Genomic DNA, 20,786 nt, shown 5'->3' on the forward strand with positions numbered 1-20,786 from the left:
TGGATGGTGATGTAATATGTCCAGAACTGGTTTCTCAAGACTTAAAGGATGAGCAGTAGTTATCTATGTGGAAGATGCATGGAACAGAAAAGGGACGCTTGAGTCAGTACCATGATAGCCCAAAGGTTCAGTCCAAAGGCTGAAATCATGGGAAAGCAGAAACAAAAAAAAATTTGCAGAGGAAACTTTACAGAAAGAGAAATGAAGCAGACTTAGAGATTAAAAAATATGAGAAAATCACATTCTTCATAACCTTAAACATGGCACAGCAACTGGCATACATTAGGCGTTGAAACCGAGTATATATATGACAAATAAAAATGGCAAGCAATAGGATATATTGGAGTATACGAGGAAGCCATTTTGTATAAACCTAATTCGGCCTGACTTTGTTTTTTCCAAGAGGGCCTGACTGTGGCTGTTGAGCACGCATTGCATATCTGCTTAGACACTTCCTAGGGCCAGAACAAAGGCCCTTGAGATAAAGGTGCAACTTCCCCCCACACTGGCATTTCCTTAGGGATAAGCATCTTTCCTTAGGCTAGGAACTGATTGCTGCACTCACCTTTGACCACCCAGCTCACCTGTGACCACCCAGCTCCACACAACAGACTGCCACCCTGCTGCGTTCACTGAGACAGAAGACCTACCTGCTGTTTCCGTCAATCGCTGTGCCGACAGAGCAGTCTCGCGACTATTGTAAAAGGGACATTTCAATCCTATGTGAAACATCCTCTCTGGGGCTATATCACCACTCTGTACACCCCACTTCTTTGGTGCCCTTTCTTCCTTTGGGAAGAAAGGCCCCGGGCCATGGTCCTCAGATTTCCGCTCAGAATAAACTCTCCCAAATTTTCATTTATAGATTGGTGATGGATTATTTTCGTCGACATATATTTATTGAAGAAATGAATCTGGGTCAACAGTTAGGGTCAGCCTATAGCTCGAGTGCACTAGCATATTTGTTAAGCACCTTCCTCAGTACCTATCCTAGTGCTATGCATATGAAGATGCTGATTAATGAATAAGTGCTAGATATGAAGTTGTTTTATAATGGTCTATAGATAGTTTTCAAAGCAAAGAGGGTTTTAAACTAATAAACAGTAGAGAATCATTGCATGTTTTTGAATGGGAAAATGAAACAATGAAAGTTAGCTTTTGAGGGGCTGTGTGAAGTAAATTGATGAATGGTTGTAACCCTGAGGCAGGAAATTGGGAAGCTGTCGCAATAAACCAGGTACAAGGCTATGGGGAAGTGGACTGAAGAAAAAGCAATAAGGGGTTAAAGGATGCAAACGAAAGGATCAGACGTTGGGTGATACTACAAGGAAAGCTCCTGACTAAACCTTTATGGAATGACTCTTTTCTTGAGAGAGGCAGTGTGACATAATGGTTAATATCTTGGTCTCCAGGCTCAAACAAATCTGAATTCAATTTCCAGCCCTGCTGCTTAACTATTCTTTTGACCTTGGGTATGTTACTTACCTTCTTGAGCCCTATTCATTCATTTAAGAAGTATTTACCATAACCTGTTATGTGCCAACAACTGTGTTGGGTCTTGGGGAGACAGTGGTGACCAAAATGGACACAGTCCCTGTCCTCATCAAGTATACAGAACAATAAGGTAGACAGGCAGTAAATATCATGTAACCTATATCAGTACATTTGTAATATTTGTAATGAAGAAAATGTTTTGGATTGTCATTTCTCTGAGATTTGATTGCATCTGTATTTAAGTTACCAATTTTGGTTTTGAAAATTATTTCTCAGTCTGTATTTTAACTCTTGTCATTGTCTCTAATTTAGATCTAATACAATACATAAATGAAACAAATATGAGTGTTGAACATCTGGCTGATGTTCTTTCTGAGAAAACTCGGAGCAGCAGCTGGGTGGTGGTGTTCAAAGCCCTGGTTACTGTGCATCACCTTATGGTACATGGAAATGAGGTGAGCATGGGTTGTATTCAAATTTCCTTCCTTTTAGTACAAAACACTGTGAGTGCAATTGCAAAATGTTCTTGGTTTGTTAAGGGCTTCCTACCTTTTACTTTCATTAGTGACAAGTGGGAGAAGTGAATAGCAGTAGGTATTAAAAAACAGATTTTTCCATTTTTATTTATGGATATATCTTTGCAGTCAGTATTTGAGGTATACTGTTTTAACCACTGGGTAATAAAGTGGATAATAGGGTGGATATTTCTCAATTATTTAGATGGTTTAGACCAAAACAAGAAAACCCTCAAAAATGTGTTGATGCATAAATAAATAAATAAAATAAAGCAGTTTGCAAGTCAAAGGGCCTACAGTGGTTGTGTCTGTACTGAACATGTACAGACTTTTTCTTGTCATTATTCCCTAAACAACACAGTATAACAGCTACTTCCATAGCATTTACATTGCATTAGGCATTATAAGTAATCTAGAGATGATTTAAAGTATATGAGAGGATGTGTGCAGGTTAAATGCAAACACTATGCCATTTTATATAAGGATCTTGAGCATCTGTGGATTTTCGTATCTGTGGCGGGGGGAGTGTCCTGGAACCAATCCCCCATGGATACCAAGGGACAACTGTAATTAATTCTGCAATTAGTTAAAACTTCTCAAAATCAAAAAGGGGGAAATGGCACCATAGAAAGTCTTGGGGGAAAAGAATGTGTATTCACATGAGCTTTAATGTGTACCCCCTTGTTTATTTGGGGGTATATATACAGAGGAGAGCTGACAACACTGCAGATCCTTCTGTTGGGTAGCCCAGGATATGCTCATGCTCACCTTACTCAGCCCTCCTGAAATAGAAACTGTGTGATAGAACTATGTTAAATATGCATTCACAATGACAAAATCATTAATACACTCTTTTTGTGGACAGAAACTAATTTTAGAATTTGGCACATTTGTTTGACAGCGTTTTATCCAACATCTTGCATCTAGAAACTCTTTGTTTACTTTACACAACTTTCTGGATAAAAGTGTCGTGGAAGGTAAGACGATTCGTTGATGGAAGTATTTCTATGTGGCAAGGAGGGAAAAGTTCTGAAAACCACGTTTGGTTAAAAAATGGTTCTAAATTATGAAGGGTGTGGTGTGTTGTACATTTTACAATGGTAAATAATTTCTAAATTCATTGATACAACACATATTTGGGTGCTTACTAAGAATAACAGAATATGTGCTGGAGATAGAGGAAATTGAAATCTCCGGGTATTTACTCAATGAGGCCTTCCTTGTTCAGTCTACCAAAAATTGTGGCATACCCCTGTGCCCCTTCTGTGCTTGAGTTTCAGTCTTTCCACTTCTCACCGACTAACCATCTCTGTGTTTTTCTTTTCTTTTGCTTGTCTATCAATCCCCATGGGAATGGCAGTTCCACAAGGGTAGGGACTTTTGCCTGTTTTGTTCACTGCTCATAGTAGGCACTCGACAATTGTTGAATGAATAAATAAATTGAGTAAATAATCAAGGTGCATTTGGAGGTTGAATAGTGAGGAGTTGAGTTTCCATCATGGCCTTTCTTTCTCCATTTTGTCTATGAAGTAGGGAACAAAGTTATCTGCTGTGTGGAGGAAGGGTGGGGGAGGGATGGTGACAATGGAATGAGGTGTTTCAGGAAAATGCTAAGAATTTACAATAGTTTCTGTCGAAATGTGAAAGAAACTGATAAAGTTCAATGATTTCCTTATTCAGGAGTGTCACTATCAACACTGCATCATGAGGTGATATCAAGGCTTTGAGGAAATAAAAAAATAATCTTTAACAGAAAGTTTGAGGAATGTTGGACTAGATGATAAATAAAGGCCATTCTAGCTTTTGTGCTTCAAAGATGTTATTGACATATATATATATATATATATGTACGTATATTATTGAATCTATTATTGAATATATATATATTGACATATATAGGTGAATGTGGAATGATAAGTCTTTGCATTTAGTGACATATATCGTAAATGGTTAATATTGGTTAATTAGGAAAAAATAAAAATGTTTCATTTTTAGGCTATACTATGTCAACCTTCATCAGACGATATAGCAGATACTTGAATGAAAAGTCGCTCGCGTGTAGACTGATCGCATCTGACATCACCAAAACCAAGAGAGGGTCAGTAATTATCATTAGTTTGTAAGCAAGAAATACTGAAATACTTATGTGCTCTGATATGTAGTTTGTCAAAAACACAGCTTTATTTCGAGACGCTGATGTCACGCTGCTTCTCAAACTCTTAATTATTGATGTTATGCATTTGTTATCTTTTGTAGGACGAATGGTATGATGAGAACTATGAATACTAAAGAGCTGCTAAACACACTTCCAGTTATTCAAATTCAGTTTGATGCTCTTCTTAATTTTAATGTAAGAGCTTTATAAATCCTTTTTTAAAATATTGGTATATGGCATTGTTTAACTGTAAGTGGGAGAAGGAATTATTTTAAACTGTAGTGGTAATTGATTACTCTTTTATTTAATTTCCAGGCAAATTCAGATGAACTAACTAATGGTATAATACATGCCGCTTTCATGCTCCTCTTTAAGGATTCTCTTCGTCTCTTTGCAGCCTATAATGAGGGGATCCTTAATCTGCTAGGTAGGCTAAAGAATAAACATTGCTTTTTAAAAAATACACTGGTAAAAATAATTTATTTGTAAAAATCTTTTATCTCTACATTTAAACTCATATTTGTTCTAGGTTCAAAATAGAAGATCTTTGCAGGGTCATATATATTTTTAAATAATGAGACGTTATATTGCTTTTTTGGTTAAAAATTGTTTTGGTAATTAGCCACAGAACTTTTTAGTTTTCATATAAGTTTTATATTTATGGGAAACTTACCAGGGAATCAACATGGGTTGCCATATTTATACATTACACATTAAGGCTCACTCCACCAAAGTCAAATAATACAGTTCTGACTTTCCTAACAAGATAGGGCCTATAACATAAGTAAGTATTATTGCTGATATACAGGCATATATTTCTTAGGCTTTTCAGGAAATTTCTGTCATCATTTAGCCCTAATGAATGATTTATTTCATAGGAAGGGTTCTCCAAACTTCACTAATGAGAAGTTGAGGTTTTTCTTATACTGAAGGGGTACCTAGTACATTTGTAACATTATAAAAGAGTGGGAGACACAGCCCCTTCCCTTAGAGAGGTTCAGACTTGATGTTAATCAAAAAGATTACAGACTAGAAGTTGTAGAAATTAAACTAAACTCTCTATGTATGCTATTAAATTCTATGTATATTCCCAGCACCAGTGTTTGGCATGTTATTCCCAGAGCAGTATTCTTGCTTGTTAAAACAAAAAAATAGCTGGATTAAAACTGTAATTGTTTTGAACAAGTTAAAATCATATCCAGAATCAGCTTAAAAGAGAATCATCAGAATGGAGTGGAACTTGAAAATTGCTAAGATATTGGCTCCTTCATGGTAATTTTTTTTCTATTTATAGACAAGTATTTTGACATGAGGAAGAACCAGTGCAAGGAAAGTTTGGATATTTACATCAAATTCCTCGAAAGAATGACCAAATTGGCACGGTTTCTGAAAGTTGCAGAGGTACAAAAGTCCATTTCTATCCAAGGCTTTCTGCTGTTTTCTGTATTAGTTTAGTATCCAGTATAACTATATCTTCCCCCCCCCCCAGTACCACACAAACACACAGAAATTGGTAGTAGTTTTAACTATTTTGTAGACAGTAAAACTAAAAACTAAAATTAGGTACTTCAAATGTACCATCCAATGCACTTGTGCTCAAAAGCAATCTTACAAGGATTTCTGTTTGTAGCCATGAGGATAACCTATACCAAGCTTACTTTCCCACCAGAAATGACTCTACAACCAGGCCAAAATATATATGACTTAAGTCTTTTCAGTCAGTGGACAACAGGTAGAACAGGTCTGTGATCAATAAGAGAGAGAAATGCGTGAGGCGAACCCCACATTCACCCTGACTCTCAGAGGAACCCAAGCAGGACAAATACAAAGAGAACCACACCTGAGGCAAGCAATATTTGAACTTCTAAACACCAAAGGGAAAAAGACATATTAGCCACAGGAGAACAACAACATGAATAATAGCTGATTTCTAACTACTTGAAAAATTAGAACACGTTTGTGTGATATCAAAAATGTAGCTTAGCTCTTCTCAAACAGCAAAGACTCATTATCTGCCCAGTCTTCTCTTTTATAGTTTTAGCCTTATGACAAATATAAGTTTGTACTTAACTGTCCATGGCATACTTTAGCCTAACCTGTTTTTCTTGATCAGATAGGTCCCAGCCCAGCAAAGCACTCATGCTTGTGGTCTCATACTTGCATTTCTTTGTTGCCCCTCCCTGCAGTAATGTGTACTTTTCCCCCCCTTTGTTTTGTGAATTTAGCAAGTTGGAATTGACCAGAACGACATTCCACATCTTACTCAGGTCAGTGTATCTCTCCTGTGTGTTTAAATGGTGTTTTTGTCCTTATGTTTGTGTGTTTATTCTATTGGTCATCATCTGAGGTGCCATCCTTTGCCATATACTCACATGTGTATTTTCATTTCCGCAGGAGTAAGATATATGCACACACACACACACACATAGACTTGTGTCTTCTGAACAGGTCTGTGAGCTGTTGGTCTTATAAAAGAGGCCATTCTCTGCTGAGTACTAAATGGTGACTCATAGTATAACAACTAGACCATGCTTTTTAAATGGAGAGAACTGATCAGTGGAAACAGTAGAGTATTTGGAATAATGAACATAGATTTGAGGCTGCCTTGTCCTCCTTTCAGGTGTATAATCTCAACCAATTCATTCCCATTCTCTGTGCCTTGTTTCTGCAACTGCAGTATGAGTGTAATACTGTTGTCTGTCTCATAGCAGTGTCATGAGAATCAGATGAACTCAGGCTTTTTCCTTCCCTGGAAGCTGGTCATCAGGAACCCCTTACATGGCCATGGGTGTGATGTGAGGTAGAGGAGCTCATGCAGTCTGCCTGTGCCCTCTGGATTTGCCTGTGTTCCATCCCAGACGTACCATAGGGCTGGAGCAGTAGGGCTGCTGGCCAAGCCTGGACCTGCTACAGAGCTCTTTCCTGCTCTGGGCCCCAAACTGATGTGGCAGGCTTTTTGGTTGCCTTGAATATGGGCCAAAGCAGTTTTCCTTGGTGTGGGAACATGCTGTCTCTAGAACCCAAAGAGGCCTACCAGGTGTTGTGTTTCCTTTTTCATGGTGGGAGGTGCAAGATGCAATACTTTATCTTCCATTTTGGATGGGATTTCCTGGTAGACACCTGGCCGCTGGAGCCCTAAGAATTTTAATGATGTAGAAGGCCCCTGAATCTGTAGGGTTTATCTCCTACCCTCTGGAGAGTATGTAGCTTTCCAAGGTCTCTACTGTACTGGCCACTTCCTCCTCATCTGATCTAGTTAGCATGACATCATGGATATAAATGGATCAATGTAATTTTTCTGAGGGGTAACCAGATGGTCTAGACTTCTTCTGACCATATTATGACAGAGGGTTGAAAGAGTAAACACAGTCTAGGTCAAAACTGTTAATGTATAGTGTTGTCCATTCCATGTGCCTACAAACTCTGATGCACACTTTTGATAGCAATGGAGAACGCAGCATTCACCAAACTGATAGCTGCATGCCATCTACCTGAGACTACGGTAATCCAACTCTACCAAAGAAAGTGTAGTAACCATGGCTGTAATTGGGTTACTACTTGATTGATTATGCTGTAGTTTGTCATTCTCCAGGGCCTGACTGGTTTGGGGGGCCATATTGGCAAATTACATGGATATATGATGGGGACCATCACTCTGCATCCTTTTTATCTTTAAGATTGGCATTAATTTCTGCCATCCTCCTGGGAGGCCATCTTGTTTTTTATTTACTGTTTTGCCTGGAGGGCGGGTGGCGGCTGTTTCAGAGGTGTGTCCCCACCGACAGTAGGGTGAAATAATGCATAGTTTTCAGAATGAGAAGTCAGATAACCAGACAAAGAGAAAATGAGAATATCTGGGTTAGTAGGGGAGAAGATGGGATTTCATTTCCCAGAGGCACTATAACCAATGGATTTCAGTCAACATTCATTCGCAAACACATGCTTAATCCCTACCAGGAGGAAGGAGCTGTAATGAATGAGACACAGTCCCAGTCCCTGAGTTCCTGAAAAAGATAGAACAAAGACTACAGAAACATGACTAAAATATCTGCCAAAATGTAGTCCTCTGATTTTTCTCCACATTGACCTCACTTCCTTGAGGGAGATGGTGGAGGTGGCAAGGGGTCCTTTGCTGAGAACCACAGCTTGGCCATTGTTTGGGTACTGATGAGCGTTAACTGACCTGGGCTTGGCATCTTGGCTTCAGCTTCCTTCAGTGTTCAGCGCCTGTGGCCAGAGCTCTAGGGAGACATCTGACAGGAGGAGCTGCAGGATGGAGGTCCATGTTTCCCATTGGGCCACTCTTTCTCCTCCTTATCTCAGCTCTGGTCCCCAGGACACCTGAATCAAAAACAAAGTAGATAGCTATGGGAGAGGCTGTGGAAGGCAGGTGAGAGTCTTTCTTGGTAAACTTTCATGCAGATCCCCCTTCCTTCCTCCATAAATCAACTCCTTTTACTGGAAGAGCTTTCTTATCAGTAGGCTAGCCATTGGCCCTCAGCCAGTACAGAAAGTCATTTGTCATGGCCTTGGGTTGGCAGAGCTGCTCCTGCGACGTGCTTTCTCGGGTGTCCTGGAAACTCTGGAATGGAGTGACGTGCAGGGCTCCATGGGAGGGGAGGAGGTTAGGGAGACGAGAATTAAGTCAGCCTCTGCTTTGCCCCACTCAGTCAGTCTCCTTGATAGAGGTCTCCTCCTAACAATGCACAGTTTCAAGGAGCGTTTACAACCGATCTGCTACTAGATCTCTCGAAGGGTGTTAAATCTTCCTCTGTGACCGTAGGTTGGCCAGTTTCTCCTTGTGCTTCCAACAGACTTGACTTTATGTGAATGGATGCTGGACTGTTAGGTGCAGACTCACCAAAACCCTTCTGTTTTCTTCAGCGGAAATCGCCCTCGTTTCCTTGGTTAATCTTTTCTGCCTTGATTTCGACATTGTCTGGGGCTCGCAGAGCCTCCTTCTGTGAGTAGCTATCTGGTGTGTCTATCCTTCTCCTTTCAACTATTCTGTGCAGTTCGTGTTGGGTGCCCAACTCCAGGAAACTCACGTAGCAGGGTCTGCTCTGTCTGCCACCGGATGCATTTTTAGTTTTCACTGCAATAGTTCAAACAGACATCTCTGGGCCGCACTCCTCATCACAGCTCCAGGGGCACAAACTCGGGGAGGGGGGCACCTACCAGAGGGTTCCACCCTGATGTGCACCTGAATGCATTTTCCCACCTTCACCACAGCATTTCCGTGGTTTTTGTGGGTGGAGGGTAACTGTGTGCCCCACAAAAGACATCCTATGGCCTCACGTCTACCTTTTCATTGTAAAGCACCTTGGTGCATTTGAAGTTTTCCGTAGTCCTAAGCAGTGTTCTGCTAATCATGTCTGCTAACCCTGGGTGGCAGCGTTTCCACCAATTTGTAGCTGTCAGTGAATTGTCTGAAAGCAAATCAGATGAAAAAGAGTGTTTCCAACCAACATTGTTCAAGTAATGACAACGTTTGTTAATTTTAAATTTTATTTATTTTTTGTTAATTATTTTGTTATGTGTTTATTGAATGACTGACTGAATGAACCAGAAATACTCTGTCCCTTTGCCAAACGTGTGCATTTGCCCTGGTGACACTTGCAGTCCCCTGATCATTCTGGGGAGTCCCTCTACCCCTTCTTGCCCATCTTGTATGCTTCAACCTTTGTGGTTCACCTTGGGCCCCGGACTTCCTGGTCTCCCCACTGCCAGTTCAGCAGCCATCTATGTCCATCTCTGCCACTACACCATCATCCTAGCTTAAACTTCCATTCTCTCTCTTTCCAACCAGTCTGCCGGTATATACTCTGCCCTCTGCTGTTTGTTTTATACAATGCAACCGGAATGCTGATCTGATAACTTGCAAAATACAAATCTGATAATTTCACCCCTCACTTAAAAGCCCTCCGATGGTCACCCAGTATTCTTAAGATAAAGTCCATACCGCCCAACATTGCCTTTAAGTCCCGCATTGTTGAATCCCTACCTACTCTCCAGTATCATCTCCCCGACACTCCGCTTTTCTCTTTCTGCTATAGCAACGTAGACCATCTTTATTCTTGGTCCTTGCCTTTGTACATACTGTTCTCTTGCCTACAATGCTCATTCATCTCCTACTATCCTACTTATCTCCTGGACATCCTTTAGATCTCAGCTCAACTGCTACTTGCTTCTCTGACCTCCCTGACTTGGTCACATTCTCTGACTTAAACACTATCTGTCATGTACCTCCCTGTCATAGTACTTTTCACAATTTTGACTTTACGTTTATTTGTGTAATTATTTGATATCGCTTCTCTCCTAGACCTGTAGACTGAAGCTTTCCAGGTCATAAAGCCTGTGACCAGGTTGTTTTTGCTCATGTGCCTAGTGTGTAGTAGTTTATCAATAAACTTTTCTTGAGGAGTGATTGATTGAACCAGGAGAGAGATGGTAGGATATATAGAACCTTGGTGAGGAACCAACCTTATGTAAGAAGCCCACTTTTTCCATTTTTTTTTTTTTTATTAATGTTATGATAGATTACAACCTTGTGAGATTTCAGTTGTACATTTTTGTTAGTCATGTTGTGGGTACACCACTTCCCCCTCCGTACCCTCCCCCCACCCCCCCTTTTCCCTGGTAACCCCCGATCAGATCTCCTTCTCAATATACTAATTTCCACCTATGAGTGGAGTCATATAGAGTTCGTCTTTCTCTGACTGACTTATTTCGCTTAACATAATGCCCTCGAGGTCCATCCACGTTGTTGTGAATGGGCCAATTTCATCTTTTTTCCTGGCTGAGTAGTATTCCATTGTGTATATATACCACATCTTCTTTATCCAATCATCAGTTTCTGGGCATGTAGGCTGGTTCCACGTCTTGGCTATTGTAAATAATGCTGCGATGAACATAGGGGTGCAACGGACTCTTGAGATATCTGATATCAGGTTCTCAGGATAGATACCCAGTAATGGGATGGCTGGGTCATAGGGTATTTCTATTTTTAACTTTTTGAGAAATCTCCATACTGTTTTCCATAGTGGCTGTACCAGTTTGCATTCCCACCAACAGTGTATGAGGGTTCCTCTTTCTCCACAACCTCTCCAACATTTGTCGTTCTTGGTTTTGGATGTTTTTGCCAATCTAACGGGGGTAAGGTGATATCTTAGTGTAGTTTTGATTTGCATTTCCCTGATGATTAGCGATGATGAACATCTTTTCATGTGTCTATTGGCCATATTCATATCTTCTTTTGAGAAATGTCTGTTCATGTCCTCTGCCCATTTTTTGATCGGGTTGTTTGTTTTTTTGTTGTTAAGCAGTGTGAGTTCTTTGTATATTATGGAGATTAACCCTTTGTCGGATAAGTGGCTTGTAAATATTTTTTCCCAATTAGTGAGCTGTTTTTTTGTTTCAATTCTGTTTTCCACTTTTTCCATTTTTAATGGGAATAGAGAATGAAAAGATGCATCTCCATTCATTCAGCAAACATTAATTAAGCACTTACCATGTGCCAAGCACTTAAGATTCCTCAGTAAACAAAACAGACAAAATCTCTGTCTTCATGGAGACAGACAATAAACATACAGAGAAAGAAACCTATAATTGCAGTGAAGATAAGTGCTACAAAGAAAAATAAAACATAGTGAGAGTAAAGAGACTGTTGGTATGTACTATTTTATGTAGGGTAGTAAGGAAATCCCCATTGAGGAGGTGACATTTTAGCAGAGACCAGAAACCACGAATGAATTTGCTAATGAGGGAAATTCTCCATCCCTTTTTCTTTCTTTCTCTCTCTGTTTCCTTCTCTCCCCTCTTTCTCTTCTCCACTGGGCTTAAGGTGTTTAACTTAAATTTATTTAGGTCTGGTGACTCATGAAGGAGCTACAAATATTGAATGCTCTCAAGCCCAGTATCTTCTCCAAAGGGAGTAAATATTTTAACAGCCCTTTGATCATTCTAAGAGGCTTTTTTGTTGTTGTTTTAAAAAAGTGTACATAAAAGCATAGTTTGAAAATGTGATTTGATATCAAGATGCTACTTTTAATAATGAATTTGCTCATAGCCGTTATTTAGCTTTATGGCATTTACTATACAGGTGTCTTATTTTTTGTTTAAAACCTTTATATGATGTAGGAGAGTATGAATTTACTAAGAATATCAGAAAATAACCCTTTTATAACAACTATTTTTAGGCACCCCACAGTTTACTTGAAGCACTAAAACAGCATTTAGCTTCTTTGGAAGAGAAAAAGGACATTTTACCTCCTCACAGGTAAGTTAATAACTGTCTTAATATAGGTTAATTTTGTTTCCGTCTAAATAAGTTCCCTCATTTCAACAACATGAGAGTGACTATATAAATTATGGGCTTTGAATATGATGCAATGCTGTGCAGTGATTTTTAATGATAATATGGAACTCCATACTCTTCACAAGGCTGATATGCTTCCTAAAGGACCATCTTTTATTACACTGAGTGATTCGCCAAGTCAGAGGTTGGGAGTGGAGTAATCCCCTCTTTTGAAGAGTTTGATTTCTTCCCTCAGGAGCTCCTCTAGTGAGAATAACTGTTATAAATGATTATTTAATGGTATGGCAAACTGTTTATCAACAAAATAGTGTGCATAGTAACATTTGAGACTTATCTGTGTGTGTGGGTATACACCCAGATAATACAAATGCATACATGCATGCACTCCTCTATATATGCATATACAGAAAAGATGAATAATATAAATTTTGAGGTATATCACTTCAAAATGTTCAGATTAGCTATTTCTGAATGGAAAAATTATGGTTGACTTCAATTTCTTTTGTACTTTTCAGTATTGTCCAAAATTTCTAGAAGCGTCATGTATTATTCATTCATTCCACTTTTTTATGTTATGTTGATTGTAATTGATTTATATTATCACCCTCTAATAGACAAAAAGTCTGTTGACTATTTCTTAATTATATCTTTATCACAGATAGTATATAGTTGGATGGATGGATTCATAGATGAATGAATTAAAGAAACCTAGGCTCAGCTGGGTAGGATATATGTGATTCTATTTATTCTCCAGTGTGCCTCATCCTTCTTGTGATCTCTTAAGTCTCCAGCATGCATTCATTCCCTCCGTCCCAAATAGTCCAGTTGTGAAATCTTCAGCAAGCAGAGCTTGGTTTGCAGGTAATGTAATTCTATTATATGATTCTATCAGTAATAATCGAGGACAGAATTAGTTTTTCATTCTTCTGCTGCTTAACCACCTACTACGTCTGCTGCCTCTTCCTGAAGCAGTCTTTGACCTAGAAATTTTATTTCTAGGAATTTATTCAACATATATATTCACAGTTGTGAAATGATGTACAAACAAGGATATCCATTGCAACACTGTAATTGCAAAATGACTATCAATAAGGACTTTGTTTTTATGTGCTGAAATGGAATGATCTCCCAGATGTATTGTTAAATGGAAAATGAGCTACCATCTTTGTTTTTAAAAACAGAAAAAAAAGAATACATATGTTTATATAATTTCTTAAAGAATACTTCTGGAAGGATATATAAGAAATGAGTAAAATGTACTGCCTCCAGGAAGAACTTGGTGGTTCATGGAAAGGGATGGGTAGGAGAGTCATCACCATTTTGTAACTTTTGAATTTTGTACATGCAAATAACTGCTAATTGAAGATAAATTTTACAAAGAAACAGATACATACATACATACATACATACAGTGTGATATGTTGTAATGCCTAACACAGAAGTCCTTTGTAGTCTCTTACGGGTGGTGTGCCTCATGCTTCAGTAGTGTGCTAGCTTCAGCTCATAGCAACTTACAAGAGCCCATTGCTACATTTTCAGGAATTTTGCAAGCTGCTTGATGTTGCATTGGTAACTTGAAATTGGCCATGATGGAAGTATTTGCACCACAGAAATGGACAAACACTACAAAACAGGCCTTTGTTTTTTTTCTGGAGAACTGGCTGTTATACATTTACTGGCACATAACTACTCCTAATCAGCCATATTCTGTTTTTTAATGAATGATTGTGTTTCAATGATGTTACTTGATTCTCTACTCTAGACACAAATCCATGTAATAATGAGCTATATTTTTTATAGGGTTTATATGTATTTGAATTAAAGTTTGCTCTTAATTTAACTTGAAGACTTAAACTGTATCTATTTTAAATGTTGTTTTTATTTTTCTTTTATACATATATTCTCAATGGACATACTTTCTGCATTTTCGATGGGTGAGTTTGACTAAAACTATGATGAGCATAAGTCCTTTGAGTAAAACCATATGTATAGCAAAAACTGTACACTTGGTTCATTTCCAAAAGAATGACTACTTTTCTGAGTCCCTATGGTTGGGGAATCATTAGTGCTTACAACAGGTATTACAAGATACGTTAAACATGGTGTCTGACAAGCTGTGGATTCAGTCTGATGTGAATGTGGATCCCAAGGAGAGTAGAGAGGAGGAACTACTACTACGCTGTTATAAAAGCCTATGGGCCTGATTGCCAGCAGACCAACAGTGACTACTGGTGATCTCTGCACGTGCTGTCTTGAGCACCCGGCCCGGGTTGCCTAACCCTCATTGCTTGAACCAATTCTGTCGAAAATCCTGTAGCCAGCTGAAATCACTTTTTCTCTTAAATTGTCATGATTTAAAAATACTGGCCATGGAACCAGAATGCTTGGGTTCAGATTTCACTGTACCATTCATGAACTGTGTGGCTTTGGGCAGATCACTTAATCTCTCTGTGCCTCAGCTTTCTTATCCTCATAAGGTTGCTGTCAGGATAAATGAGTCAATACGTGTAGAGAGCTTAGAACAGGGCCTGACCCATGTGTTACTTAGAAGTGCATTTTTTAATTTCACGCCTATGGGGATCTTCTAGTTATCTTTTTGTTATTGAATCCTAGGTTACTTGCAGTATGTCAGAGAACCTTCTCTATATAATTTCAGTCCTTTGGAATTTGTTGATACTTGCTTCATGGCCTAGCATATAATCGTTTTTTTTTTTTGGTAGAAGTTTCACATGCACTTGAAAATTGTATCCTGTCATTGTTGGGTACAGTGTTCCATGGGTGTCAATTAGGTTGAGGTTGTTAATTTTGTTGTTTAAATCTTCTATATTTTCATTGATTATTTTGTCTGCTTGTTCTTACAGTTACTAAGAAAAGTGTGTTAACATTTCCCCCATTTCCTCTTAAACTACTTTAAGTACTTTAAGTAGTTATTTAGTACCAATCAGGTTTTTATACCCACCATATCACTAGAATGGCTCTTGTCAAAGTCACCAGTGACCTCCATGTTGCAAAATCCAGTGGTAATTTCTCAGTCTTCATCTTACTGGACCCCTCAGCAGCAATGGACATAGTCCATCACTCCCTCTTCTTTAATACACTGTCTTTAATTTGCCTCTTGGTTTTCTTCTTATCTAACTCTTGGCTTCTTTTTAGACTTTTTTGACTGATTCCTCATCATTTTTTAATCTATACTTAACTTATTTCCTAGATGACCGCATCCAGGGTCATGGCCTTAAATACCATTTACATGGTAAGGACTCCCAAATTAGTATTCAAGCTACGGCCATTCCTCCTGAACTCCAGAATTGTATATCCAAGTGTCTTTTCAATGGTTTCACTTGAATATCTAAGAGGGTTCCGAAACTCAATATGTCCAAAACTAAGCTCCTGATACTCCACCCCAAACCTGCTTTTCCCATGGTTTTCCCCATCTCAGTTAATGGCAAATAGCAAATCATTTCTTCTGGTTGCTCAGCCCAAAAGCCTTGGAGTCATCCTTGACTGCTTTCTTTCTGTCACACCCCACATCGAATCCATCAGGGAATCTGTTGGCTTTACCTTCAGAAAGTATACAAAAGTTGACCACTTCTCCCTACCTCCAGTGCTACCACCCTAGTCCAAGTTACCATCATCTCTTACCTGGACTACTACAAGAGCTTTCTGACTACCTGCCTGCTTCTGCCCTCGCCCCCTATAGTCCATTCTTCACATAAAAGTCAGAGTGATCTCATTAAAATACAACTCAATAGATCATGTCTCTCAGTTCAAACCCCTTCAATGGCTTCACCATCTCAGGGAAGTTGCCCTGAGATGGTGGCCTCAGAGTAAAAGCCAAAATCCTCACAATTCTTTACAAGGCCCTCCATTGCCTTTATGTCTCCTTTAACCACTCTGAATCTAGACACATTGGCTTCCTCACTGTTCTTCAAACACACCAAGCACACTCCTTCCTCAGGGCCTTTGCTCGTGCTGTTCCTTCTGCTGGATCCACATGGTTCACTTTCTCGCATCCCTCAGGTCTTTACTTAAAAGTCCCTGTGATGAGCCTTTCCTTTGTAAAATTTAAATATCCCCTCCTCTACGAACATATCATACCGCTGTCCCTGATATTTTTTCCTTAACACTTATCACCATCTAACATATCATGTACTTTATTTCCTTCGTTATTTTCTGTCTCGAATAGAATGTAGTTACATGAAGGCAGGGATTTTTATCTTTTTTATTTACTGCTGTATCTTTAGCACCTAGTACAGGGTCTAGCATATAAGTGCTCAGTTAAAATTTATCATGAATAATCTAACATGACTTTATTTATACTCATTAACCTAATAATTTGAGATCCTGCTAGTTTTTAATGGGAAGATACATATATGTCATTACTGTATTGATATAAATTTGGTCTAGGTTTGTATCTAATTTTGTCTCTTATTTTCAGATTATTTCCCCTACATGATATGTTACAACCAATATTACCTTCACAAGCCCACAAACCGGTTGGAGCCAGACAGCAAGGTGGAACAATTAGAGCAAACAACCTGGATGGCTCACTTTCTAGCCTTGTAGGAAGTAAGCATCTATTTTAAATTAATATTTTATGTGTATACATATATATTTTTAAGTGCATTTTCATAAAAAGTATTTATACAAAAATAATGTAAAATTTGTGTTTGTTTTATGAAACAGATTTTAACTTTGGAGAAAATCCAGTCAACAAGTAAGTTTTTATTATTTAAAAAAGATAACCAATAAATAAATGTTAGAGGGAGGGACACATGAGGGTAACAACTAGAAAATAATTATTTTTAAATTAGATATAAGAATAATTTGTTATAAAACTCTATAGTATGATGTGGATTTTTTACTTAGATAATTAAAGTAGAAAATTTATTTGTTACATATTATCCCAGTTTTGTAGGTAAACTTCTCAGTTAACTGAATTCCATGGTTCTCCTCCTACCCCTCTGACAATCCCTTCATGATTTGTCTGAAGGATCTTCTTTTTCTAAACATGTCTTAAATATTGGCATTCCTCCTAGTTCTTTGTATTCTCAGTTCTTTTCTTACTTTATGATATAGACTGTATTAAATGAGTAATATTTTTTATTTTATTAAATAAAGACAATAAACCACCAGTTGGAGCTCCTCAGCATCGTAAGATAATCGGTGTTACCTCAGTGAGTGAATCCCTACGTTTTCAGCCAAAAAAACCCAAACAAACAGGCAAATGGAAACCAAAGGAAGGCAGAAGCGATAATATTAACAACAAATAATGTGGGATGTAAGGTTAAAAGCACTGAACAGAATAAATACGGCACTATTTATGGAGATATAACAGGCTTAGTGTATGCATAAAGCTAAATACATAAAGCAAAAAATATTAGAAATACATGGAGAACTTGATAAAAATACAATTATAATGGGTGACTTCAAACAACCTCTTTCATTATTGGACAGATCTAGTAGACAAAACATAAGTAAGAACATAAAAGAATTTGAATAACACATGATAAATAAATGACAAACCCGAGTGTATACACCCACACACACAGAATGTTCATTTTCTTCAAAGCAATCATAAAGAAAACCTTAACAAAAAACTAAAGAATTTTACAGACTACATTCGCTCATAATCCACTAAAATTAGAACTAATTAATAAAAATTTGACCATGAAAATCTTAACTACTGGGGCCAGCCCCGTGGCCGAGTGGTTAAGTTCATGCGCTCTGCTTTGGCAGCCTGGGGTTTCGCTGGTTCGGATCCTGGGTGTGGACATGGCACCGTTCATCAGGCCATGCTGAGGTGTCGTCCCACATGCCACAACTAGAAGGACCACAACTAGAAAATACAACTATGGGGCTTTGGGGAGGGGGAGGGGGAGGAGAAGGAGGAGGAGAAGAAAGAAAATCTTAACTTCTTAAAAATTAGAAAATATAATACTTTTGCCAAAGAGGATATCAAAAGGAAAGTTATCAACTATCTAAAGGTAATGAAAAAGAGAACTTCAGACCAGAGCTAAAGGGCACTGTGAGAACTCAGAGGAAAATTTCATCATTGTTAAAGAAGAGAAATTAATAAGATTTTAGTTTTTATCTTAAGAAAATAGATGTAAAATAACAAAAAATATATTAGGAAGATAAAATTTGTAAAGATAAAAGCTTAAACTAATAAAATTGGAAAAAAACCAAATAAATCCAAAACTTATTTCTTTGTAAATTCCAATAAAACAAGCTCCTCTGATTAAACAGAAAAGAGAATGTAAAAGCATACAACATGAGTAATAAGAGAGCTCACATAACCACAGATGTAGGAGAGATTAGAATAATTATAAGTGAATACTTTGTGAAACTGTTTGGCAACAACATTTTCAAAAATCTAGAGGAAATTGATGATTTCCAAGCAAAATATAAATTACCAAGTTTATCTAAGAAGAGGCAGAAATATGCATGGACCAATTACCACAAAAGGTTTTGAAAAAAGAATTGTAGATCTGCTGGTGTATCACGGGTTCATGGTTGGGCTTTATCTAACCCTTAAAGAGTAAGAAATTTCAATTCCAGGCTAAAGGAAAAAGGAAAGATCTGTAATTCAGTGTATGAAATGATATGACTTTAATATCAAAGCCCAATAAAGATAGAACAAAAAAAGGAAACTGCTGACCAATCTCACTTATTCATTATGGATGTCAGAATTCTAGGTAAAATAGTCACAAATAAAACCCAGGAATATATTTAAAAATTCTACTCTGTGTACATACTGCTTCTTTTCTCTTGAAGTGTGCCATACAAAACACCCGTCTGGGATGCAGGTGATATGATGAAAGGTCGATGCATCTGGGGCATGTTTTGGAGGTAGATGTGATAGTACTTGCTGTTAGAAGTGAAGGAGAAAAGAGGGTTCAAGGGATGGTGCTTAGGTTTTAGGCTTGAGCTACTACATGGATGGTGGTATCACATATGATGGGAAAGACTGGAGGAGAAATAGTTCGAGTAGATAAGTTGAATCAAGAGTTCTGTTTTGACGTGTTATGTTTGAGATATGTATTACACATCCAAGAGGCAGGTAGACATGAATCTGGAGATTAGAGCAGGAGATAAAAAGTTGTGAGTCATCAGTGTGGTAGTTAAAGCTTTAAGACTTGATTAACTAATCTTGGTAAAGAATAAAGAGGAAATGTTAGGTCCAGAATTGAACTTTGAAAACTTCCTAATATTGTAGAGGTTGAGTAGAGATGGTTAAAGTGTCAAGAACTGAGGAAAACAAAGCACAAACAATGGGTCAAGAATAAGTGTCACATTGGACCTTTAGACACTAACACTGGAAGCTAGAAGACAGTACTTCAACCTATTAAAAATTCGTAGTGAAATTTATTCCCAATCTAGAATTCTGTACTCAGACAAGCTCTCAATCAAATGCAAGAGATAGAGACATTTTCAGACACTCAAAATCTAAAACAAATTACCTACCATGCACCTTTGCTCAGGAAGCTCCTATTGGGTGTGCTCCAGCAAAACAGAGAAGTAAACTAAGAAAGAGGAACACATGGGATTCAGGGAAACAGAGAGCCCTACTTAAGTGAAAGGTAGAGGGAATTCCCAATACAGTTATGCACTGCATAACGATGTTTTGGTCAATGATGGACCGCATACACTACAGCGGTCCCATAAGATTAGTACCATACAGCCTAGGTGTGTAGCAGGCCTAGAGACCAGCCGGTTTAGATTGGAACAGAAGGATATAGAGCTCCAGGAGAGATGTCTCCAGGAAAAAATAAAAATAACAGTTTATTTGGTGCTAACATTTATTATTTACTCTGAGCCAGATATTATTCATTCTAAGTATTTTACACATAATGACTTATTTAATCTTTCCACTTGAGATTATTATTTACACTAGATCATAAACTCCATGAAAGCAGATATTTTTGTCTATTTTATATATTCCAAGCACCAAGAATAGTTCCTGCACCTAGTAGATATTTCATGGGTATTTGTTGAATGAATGCAATGAATCCACATTTCACATATGAGAAAATTGAGATACAGAGATTCTATAACTTACCCAACTTTATGCAGTTATTAAATGGCTGAACTGAGATTTGAACTCAGAGTCGGGACTATTAACCTCTATAGGATAAAACTATATATATATATAAGTGTATTTCAAAGATGAGAGGAGGTGGGAGGAGAAGTAGGGTATGTTGTGAGAGTGCTAAATCTTCCAAAGGAAATCAATGATGTCTAAAATTTATAAATTAAGGTGTAGCAGTATAAACATCCTCTTTGAGATTATGGAGTTAAATACCAT

General features: G+C 38.0%; 1 protein-coding gene across 1 annotated transcript in view; it reads left to right on the plus strand.

Annotated features, from left to right (window-relative positions):
• The first annotated feature begins 1,811 nt into the window (after nucleotides 1–1,811).
• LOC106828394 (phosphatidylinositol-binding clathrin assembly protein) overlaps nucleotides 1,812–20,786 on the plus strand; it is a 37,144-nt gene continuing 18,169 nt past the window's right edge. The window contains exons 1-11 of the mRNA XM_070503329.1: nucleotides 1,812–1,949; nucleotides 2,911–2,986; nucleotides 4,005–4,107; nucleotides 4,266–4,359; nucleotides 4,480–4,591; nucleotides 5,459–5,565; nucleotides 6,390–6,431; nucleotides 12,363–12,442; nucleotides 13,266–13,342; nucleotides 16,964–17,047; nucleotides 17,165–17,195. Coding sequence (XP_070359430.1) covers nucleotides 1,836–1,949; nucleotides 2,911–2,986; nucleotides 4,005–4,107; nucleotides 4,266–4,359; nucleotides 4,480–4,591; nucleotides 5,459–5,565; nucleotides 6,390–6,431; nucleotides 12,363–12,442; nucleotides 13,266–13,342; nucleotides 16,964–17,047; nucleotides 17,165–17,195 — 920 coding nt within the window. The 5' untranslated portion in view covers nucleotides 1,812–1,835. The remainder of the gene's footprint in view (nucleotides 1,950–2,910; nucleotides 2,987–4,004; nucleotides 4,108–4,265; nucleotides 4,360–4,479; nucleotides 4,592–5,458; nucleotides 5,566–6,389; nucleotides 6,432–12,362; nucleotides 12,443–13,265; nucleotides 13,343–16,963; nucleotides 17,048–17,164; nucleotides 17,196–20,786) is intronic.

This window comes from Equus asinus, chromosome X, assembly GCF_041296235.1.
Source record: "Equus asinus isolate D_3611 breed Donkey chromosome X, EquAss-T2T_v2, whole genome shotgun sequence".
Classification (NCBI taxonomy): domain Eukaryota; kingdom Metazoa; phylum Chordata; class Mammalia; order Perissodactyla; family Equidae; genus Equus; species Equus asinus.